Below are 9,149 nucleotides of genomic sequence, written 5' to 3'. Positions count from 1 at the left end.
TCCCATATACCCACATTTTGTTGTGGGCATTGCATATACTCACTTCTTAATGCCCCCAATGCATATAAAAGTAGTATAGTGGTGGTACAGTATATGCAGTATCAATTATGTAGTACAGTAGAGAAACCATGCATAAAGTACACAATTGCAAAGCACATGAAATATGTTTACATGTGCGCCGCACACATAGCTAGTTTCAGCAGAATATCAGGCAGCAAGAGCACTGGTTGTAGCATGGAGCAGCTCACAGAATTGAACATCGGTTGCAGGTAGGGTAGGTAAGATATTTCAACGTATGATATCTAGCAGTATATGCCAACTAAAGCAGCAATGGTTATGCAAACCAGGTATTGAAAAAGTTTTGTCCGAAGTCTTAGTTGAATCTTTGCCTTGTGCAATTCAGTCGACATTGTTTGAATGACTGCCAAAGGTACTTCCACCAAGTATCAACTCTGGGGTGTGAATGTTACGCCTGTCACATGAAGACATACACAATCAAGATATTTTCAGGTTGCTGTTTTTTTTATTAGGGAAAATGTATATAATTATTATTTTATGTTGAAAATGGGGAGTATGTTGTGTAGTTCTGTAGGGAAAAAAAACTAATGGAATCCCTTTTTTTATTTCATTTTAAGGCAGTAAAATGTGAAGGCAGTGCAAGAGGTGTGCAGACTTTCACTAGGCACTATATATCCTAAACCAAAGCGAACACTTTAAACCCCACCACCCTATGGTTCTAATTTAAATTGTCCAACATACAATTTTACAGATGCGTTTCTTCAACAGTTGTTCTCAAGAGATAAATCGTCTCTTCTGAAACAATTACAGGCTCAAGGATTTTGAACAGCTCTAGGTTAGACCACATGTTTTCAGACTCAGTCAAATGATTTACCTGAGACTGAACATAATCATGTTTATTGCTCAGGTGATTAATCCAGCTTCATATTTAGAGTACATGATCTTGTAACTTCCTGTTTTTCTGTACACATGTATATGTGCAAGATGAGCAATACTGAGTTTCCCAAGAACCACTGAAAGGGTGTTTATGGAGACCTGTGGAACAACTGCAAATGCATTGGTGCCACACCCAAAAAGCAAAAAAAAACATTCTTCAATTATCTACAAAGATGGTACACACTCCAAAAACTGAATCATTCAACCGAAGAACCAAATATGTGCGTTTTTCATTTTCAGCTGATTACTGATCTCATTTGAAGTTCCCTCAACTGACATGGACATGTATTGTACTGTACAATTTGTATATTTCTAGTCTGAATATCAAGACTATGGATGATTTATATTCACTATACAACTAGAAATATACCATGTCACCATGGTTATTCGGTTGAAGGGTTCAACTATTTAAAAAAAAATATATATTGTATGTGGTATCAAATATTTAATTCACCATGCCTGTTCTGAGCTTATGTTGTGGAAACCTATGTTGTAAACTTGATGTAGGTCTAATCAGTTTTTCAAGCTGAAACCACAGTGGGCACACCCACGGTTTAAAAAGAGAAACCTCTTTAATACTAAACATGAACAGCGGAAGGTCAAATGATAATAACACCCGTTGATGTAGAATGACACCATTAAGCATGCACATATTGTGCGAAAAAATAAATATTGGATCATGCCCAACTATTTCTTTGAGATATAAGAGAGAGCAAACTAATATTGATAGCTGACATTGAAAGCTATCAGATCAGGAGCAGTTGAAGACAGATTTACTATGTTACAGTTTAACCATACAAGTATTAAATATCAGAACAATGTACTACAGTGCAGCAACATATTTCATTGGTCACCAAACAATTTTTCATCTGTGTAGTAGTATTGATTAATTCATTATATGGTCACCCACAGTTGGAATCACAAGCACACACACAACAATGAGTAGCTGTTTCACATAGCATTTTTGTGGCTTAGCGACAGGAGGGAAATTCATATGGTCATAAAATCATTATCTTCGTTTCTTGGCAATCATTAGCAAGGATATTTCAGTAGTGTTTTCATCTATGACAGTTTGTTCAGTGACCCATTTTGAGTACCATCTTCTAGCAGGAGAACATGTAAATGCAGCAAATGGGTCAGTTATTAATGTCAAATTAAGTCAAAACCTGTAATATTTTGACAGCCGATGCTGTTGTAGTTATGTCTAAGTCCAATAATTGATTAAAAACATTTTTACTAAACGTGTATTTAGACTTCTAGACTTATTGTGACAGCACCAAAGTTTTGATTTGGGGGTTAAATTACAGAACACCAAAAGATGACAAGGAGGTGCCAGATATGTCTTCCCTTTACGACAGGAAATAGACCGCATGTTGTAACTCTGTCACCACAACAGAAGAAGTGACTATTCCCTTCATCATCATCTTCATCATCATCATTGTCAACACAAACTTAGGAGAATGGAGCAGAGCAGGAGGCAAGAGTATCGAGGGCCTGGTTTGGGTGTGGCAACTAAGGTCTTCCATCCTTATCACGTCATCATAATCAGTAGGGTTGGAGAGAAGTGGGGGAGGTGGTAGAGAGGGCCCATATGGGTGCGGCTCCACTAACTTTATGGCCCCTGGTAGGGTGTAAAGTCCTCATGTCAGAGCCAGGGACCTGAGATATAGGAAGCACAACGAACAGATAGAGACACTAGCTAACATCCACCCCACACATCTCTACCTTCAGTCCTCTGTGCATACATTGGAAGATTTTAAAAGGTTGTTTTTGGGGTTGTTTTTAGGTCATACCCTGTCTGTAGTGTCGTTTTTGGCGTCATTAAATTTTTCTGGGATTTTTTAAACCTATTTGGCCCTGTAGTTCTGTATTTTCTCTGTATTTTGGGAATCCTTTCCATCTCGTGTGTTGTGAAAAGTTTCTACCATGTCGACCGCTGTGGAGGCAACCGGATTCTTCATGTGTATCGCCAGCTGGCTGATCACTGGTACGGCTCTCGCCAATGACTACTGGAAGGTGTCCTCCGTCTCTGGCAGTGTCATCATCTCCAACCGACAGTATGAGAACCTGTGGCACTCCTGTGCCGAAGACAGCTCTGGAATCGCTGAGTGCCGCGACTTCGAGTCCCTGCTCGGCCTCCCCGGTAAGAACCTGTAGTCTAACCGTTCTAACCGTCACCACCAACTCAGACACTTCAATCAGGGAGAAAACGCTTTGAAACGGAGTGTAATGGGGAGGTACAACCTGAATTGGTCAAATGACACTAATTCTCATTGTCAATTGCAAAATGTTTTTAAATGTTTTTCTTTTGGTGTGCTTTACTGAACAAGACCCAACATTGCCAGTCTTAGAGTGACTGGCATCTTTGGTGGGGAGAGGTCAGGGCACACCTGTGGCTATATCTGATATGGTTAAATTAAGATAATGTAACTATTAACAATAATTATGTCCAATTACTTTCTACCATGGCAAGAAGATACATTTATCTTTGCATTGTTTTCTGTGAGCTTTCAAGAAAAATATGAACATCCTTTGGGTGCAATTCGGACCCACTTCTTTCCCGCCTAAATGTAACTTCAAATGTAGGCGTTTTTAATATTACAACTTTAAAATAATGTTAACTCTTTATGAAGTTTCAGATAAGGTGCAATTTACAGGGTCAGCCATAGTAGTACAGCACCCCTGGTCCAAATTAGGGTTAACTGCCTTGCTCAAAGGCACATCGACAGATGTTGTCGTGTCGGGTATTCGAACCAGCAACTTTTCAGTTACTGGCCCAAAGCTTTAACCGCTTGGTCACATTTGAACTCTCTTCTAGAATTGAATCTCTATTTTTCTCCTCGTTTTTTTTCTTCTATCTTTCTCTCCTTCCTAAGGCCAGTGATGTGGGTCATAATGGTGGACATTTTGTGCTCCTATGACAAGGAAATGGAGGGAAGCTACTGCACCTTGGCCAGTGTCAAAGTAGCAGTTCTAATTATAGGCAGAAATTAATCTGGGTTATTAGGTCTTTGGCTTTGATAGCAGTTATCTGCAATCTAAAGGGTGATTTGTAGATACAGTATATTGTTGAATTGCAAAAATATCAACTAACTAATAGCAACCTTATGATTAACTGTTGAAAACTGGTCAGATTAAATTCAGTTTAGAAATGTGATGGGCTGGGATTAAAAAAAATGTTATTACAATACCACTATGGACATATCCTGGGATGTTTTGTTAAGTTTCACCATTAGCATAAGTATGCTATTTTTTCATGTTCAGAATACAGTTCCTTGCCATTTAAAAAGGACATGTTCTCTGCATTGTTCCTATTTCTTGGGACATTTGAGAGTACTCCTTTGAAAATGTCTACCATTGTCTTAGTCTAGTCCACCAACAAACTAGTAATTATGTATGTATATGTATACAGTTTCCAAATTAACAAATTACTCTCCAACTTAATGTTGTGTAGCTGATGTCTAGCTGTGTTTTAATATGCAACTCTTCCTCTCATCTCTCTTCCCTTCCTTCCCCTCCCCTCAGGCCATGTACAGGCGAGCCGTGCCCTGATGATCATCAGTCTGCTCTTAGGACTGGTGTCTATGATCGTGTCTCTGCTGGGGCTAAAGTGCATTAAGATTGGCAGTGCCACGGAGCAGGCAAAGGCCAAGATTGCCGTCACTGGTGGATTCCTCTTTATCCTCGCTGGTGAGTTCAGATTTACTACCTATTGTTGCAAAGTTGCAGACACTTTCCTATGGTTCCTGTTTTTCTGAAAAACTCGTTACGTTTGGAAAAGTTAACAGAATTTGATATCCCTAACTGTTCTGATGTACGTTACCCATTCATGGTGATAGCATCAGAGTAAGAGGTGAAAGATATCTGACAATCTTTTTCTTGTTTTGTCATTGAGCCCCTTTTTCACGTCTTTATTTTGTTCACCGTGGTTCACTTCTCTCTCTCATCTTGCTATCATCCCATTTTTTTCCTTCCTTCCCCTTTACATCTTTACCTCTTGTTTCTTCATTCTGTTTCGTTTCAGCTTTCCCTGTTCTCGCTTCCATTTTCCTTTTTCTGTCTACCTTCCTCTTTCTTTCATTCTTTCTTTCTTTCTTTCTTTCTTTCCTTCCCTAACCTCACATGTCTCTTCTGCTCTTCATCGCTCTCATAGAAAGTGTCTTTCTCTTTACAGGTCTCTGCGAGCTGATCTGCTGTTCTTGGTACGCCACCCGAGTTGTAGAGGACTTTAACAACCCATTCTTTGGTGGGGTGAAGTAAGTGGAAAGACCAAACAAAACCATTTTTTCAGCAACCACAAAAATAAATTAAATTCATACACATAGAAGATGTGACACACCCTTTGATGCACATAATAAGACATAACTACATACTGTATACATATTGTTTTGTTCCTTACTGATTTTTGTTGTGTGCAGGTTTGAGTTGGGCACTGGTCTCTTCCTGGGCTGGGGCGCAGCCTCTCTGTCCATGCTGGGAGGATCTCTTCTCTGCTGTGCCTGCAAGAGGGCAAAAAGTGAAAAGCCTAAAGCGTAGGTCTTTCATTCGACTTCCTTCACCTCTCATCAGTACCTTCACATACCCTGTAGTTCAGTGTTCTTAAACTCCACTTCCTGATTAACCCATTCAAACATACCTCATTAAACTGAAATGTGGGGTACATGAGGACCGGAGTTGAAAAACACTACTGTAACCTACCTCACTGTCACATTTTCTTTTTTCCCCTTCTACTTCTGTGTCTCACTTGTTTCATGTGTTTTGTCTGCCTACCTTGTTTTTCCTTAAGCTTCACTTTGACTTTGGTTTATTCCACTTGTTTTGTCTCATTTACATTTTGTGCCAGCCACCTTTTGCTTTTTCACCTGTTGTTTAGTTTGTCTGCCCCCTCTCTGACCTTCTGTTCTGTCTTTGATGTAATCCAGAGGGTACTACGCAACGAGTCAGCCTAAAACAATCTACGCACCTGCTGCCAGGTCTGAGCCGGATTCCACCAAAGCCTACGTCTAAGACGTCCCTCCCCTACCACCTCACCTCCCCTCTCCCACTTTTGTGACGCTCACATTTAAGAGCACATATTTGACTGTTGTTACCCATATTTTTCTTTTTCTCTTTCACCATGAATTTTGCTAATTGTTTTTGAAGGATTTTGAGGTTGATGCAACAAAAAAAACTGGAATAATTTGGAGTGGAACTATTGGTAATGGGATCTGTTTGTGTGGAATTTGCTATCCTCTGAATAAACATTCATTTGATATATGTTTTGGTGTTTGTCGTCATTTTATGCAACTAAACTGCCTTACTAAAATGTGTTAATGCATAAAGCCCACTTCAGATACAAAAGATGAGACACACTGCAGCGGTCTTAAAGGGAAACTTCACTGCTAGAAATCCATTTGGGCTGTTTTTCCAGTTTCAGTAGTGATCTTAATAACAGTAGTGATCTTAATAACAGTAGTGATTTTAATAATAATCACCCCATTTCAAGGCTTCCTTGTCTAGCTAAGATTCTTGAATCCTTGGTAAATGTACAACTTTGCTCTTTTTTATCTGAGAAATGTATTTTGAATGTAAACCAATCAGGGTTTAGGCCTGGGCACAACACTATTACAGCAACCACATTAGTGGTTAACCTCTCTGAACCACCCATCCCGAATCCGGTATAATTGTCATCAGCAACGCTGAATAGCATAGCGCCACAGTCAAATAATATTACTAGAAAATATTCATATTCATGAAATCACAAGTGCAATATTGCAAAACACAGTTCAGCCTTTTGTTAATCCACCTGTCGTCTCAGATTTTGAAATTATGCTTTACAGCGAAAGCAATACAAGTGTTTGTGTAAGTTTATCTATCGCTCGACAAAACAATAAGTACACTTAGCATCAGGTAACTTGATCACGAAAATCAGAAAAGCAATCAAATTAATCATCTTCGGTTGTTTTCACTCACGAGACTCCCAGTTAGACAACAAATGTTCCTTTTGTTCCATGAAGATATTTTTTTATATCCAAATACCTCCGTTAGTTTGGTGCGTTATGCCCAGGAATCCACCGGAAAGAGCGGTCACGACAACGCAGACAAAAATTCCAAATTATATCCATAATGTCCACAGAAAAATGTCAAACGTTTTTTTATAACCAATCCTCAGGGTGTTTTTCAAATATCTATTCGATAATATATCAACCGGGACAGTTGGCTTTTCACTAGGACCAGGGAGTAACAATGCCCGCTTTTCTCTTTGCGCAAAACTCACTCTGAGAGCCTCCACCTATCCACTTACGCAATGTGGTCGTTCACGCTCATTCTTCAAAATAAAAGCCTGAAACTATGTCTGAAGGCTGTTGACACCTTAGGGAAGCCATAGAAAAAGGAATCTGGTTGTTATCTCCTTAAATGGGCAATAGGGATGCATAACAACAGAGAGGTTTCAAAAACAGGGGCACTTCCTGATTGGATTTTCCTCAGGTTTTAGCCTGAAATATCAGTTCTGTTTAACTCACAGACAAAATTCAGAGTGTTTTCTATCCTAATGTGTCAATTATATGCATATTCTAGCATCTGGTCCTGAGAAATAGGCCGTTTACTTTGGGAACGTCATTTTTCCAAACATAAAAATAGTGCCCCCTAGCTTCAAGAGGTTTTAATGATCTTGTCAATGCTCTAGACACTAAACTGAAATGTACTGCTTTGTTTATGGACCTGTCAAAAGCTTTTGATACTGTTGATCATGCTATTTAATTGAATAAGGCCTGAGCTCTGATAGACCTGCTCATGGTTTCATGATTATCTTAGTGACAGAACTCAAGCCATCGTGATTGATGGGGTTAAGAAGCTAAGATTTAAAGTCGTCTTTTTCTACAGAAATAGATTGTGTCTTTCTCTAAGCAGATTATTCAATCAACCTTTTTATCTGTTCTTGACTATGGTAATATTATTTCTCAAAGTGCCTCTGCTACTACTCTTAAACCTTGGATTGCCCTCTACCACAGTGCGTTTAATTTTGTTACAGGTGACAGTTTTGATACTGCGTCCTGTATCAAAAGGTTGGCTGGACAACGCTAGCGGCTAATAGATATGGTTGTCCTTATTCAATAGAGCCATTGGACATTTCAATGATGTTCCTATCTTCCAGGACATTGCATGTTATCCAGGTTGACTAATTTTCCCTGGCTTTGTAAAGACTAGTAGAGACCTACTTCCTTTTTCCACCCTCGAAGGCAGGCTTTTCAAAATGGGGTGGTACTCGTTTACAGGTTAACGGGAGCTTTGTTACCGTGCACTGTTTATCCGAGATTGCTAAATAATCACAATGGCCGCTTCTAAGGATTCCTCTTCCCATTTTAGTTTAAGCCTGCAATGTAAAAGAGACAGAAGAATGCTCGATGGAGAGGGGAGCAGTTACCTGAAAATACATGCTCTAAATGACTGATAGTTAGTATTTAGTAGTCATAAAAGTATGCCTTATTTACTTTGAAGAACTACTAAAATAGGGATTTTGTCAATCATAGCCAGCAACTCAATAGAAAGGGGGTGATTACTTGTAATTATATAATAAAGTAATCAAAGAAAACAAATGTAATATACACAATAACTTAAATGTTTAATTAAAGTAAATTATTGTGAATAGATGATAGTTAATGGGACTTTTATTAGTTGTTATGTTCTGTGCTATTACAGCATTCAACCCACATGATGCGTAGAGCATTTAATGTAAAAGATAATAATTGAAACCTAAATTGAAAACCTTGATATCTTTTTTGAATAATCGTAAGGAAACCAAACCGACCTCAAAAAGCACTAACTGCTTAGCACTACTAGCAATATAAGGGGCTTGCTAGTACCACTTCAAGCTAAGCTAGCTAAGTTTAGCTAGCTAGCTTTGTTTGCTATACCTAAAATGTAATCTAATGGAAAATCTAGCTAACTAACTAGACTAGCTAGCCTCAGTACATCTCATTAGAAGCGAAACTGGAGAAAAGTTTTAATGACGATGACAAAGAATAAAGGAATGACTTTGGCTTTATGACTCATATTAGTCTTGGAGTGACTATACCTGTGTGTTATAGCTAGTGTCACAGGTCCCAGTTTTGGGACTGGTGCAGCAGATAATACTTCCTGTAACACAGGATAAATGATGAAACAGGAGAACGTGGCATCTCTTTCAAAGGTTCTCTCAATTATGAGAACACACA

General features: G+C 38.8%; 1 protein-coding gene across 1 annotated transcript; it reads left to right on the top strand.

Annotated features, from left to right (window-relative positions):
- Positions 1 to 2,620: 2,620 nt before the first annotated feature.
- cldn15la (claudin 15-like a) lies at positions 2,621 to 6,212 on the top strand. Its single transcript, XM_020467631.2, has 5 exons — positions 2,621 to 3,097; positions 4,480 to 4,644; positions 5,129 to 5,210; positions 5,373 to 5,486; positions 5,877 to 6,212. Exons 1-5 carry the CDS (start codon positions 2,881 to 2,883, stop codon positions 5,959 to 5,961), a joined length of 663 nt encoding a protein of 220 aa, XP_020323220.1. The 5' UTR covers positions 2,621 to 2,880; the 3' UTR covers positions 5,962 to 6,212.
- The last annotated feature ends 2,937 nt before the right edge of the window (positions 6,213 to 9,149 follow it).

Source organism: Oncorhynchus kisutch, linkage group LG30 (genome assembly GCF_002021735.2).
Source record: "Oncorhynchus kisutch isolate 150728-3 linkage group LG30, Okis_V2, whole genome shotgun sequence".
Taxonomy (NCBI): Eukaryota; Metazoa; Chordata; class Actinopteri; order Salmoniformes; family Salmonidae; genus Oncorhynchus; species Oncorhynchus kisutch.
The sequence above is the reverse complement of the archived record's forward strand: the minus strand, read 5'-3'. Positions and strand labels throughout refer to the sequence as shown.

Coding starts and splice junctions, on each gene's coding strand:
- cldn15la (XM_020467631.2), top strand. CDS start 2,881: ATGTCGACCGCTGTGGAGGCAACCGGATTCTTCATGTGTATCGCCAGC. Junction 3,098..4,479: donor GTCCCTGCTCGGCCTCCCCG/GTAAGAACCTGT, acceptor CCCTCCCCTCAG/GCCATGTACAGGCGAGCCGT. Junction 4,645..5,128: donor ATTCCTCTTTATCCTCGCTG/GTGAGTTCAGAT, acceptor TTCTCTTTACAG/GTCTCTGCGAGCTGATCTGC.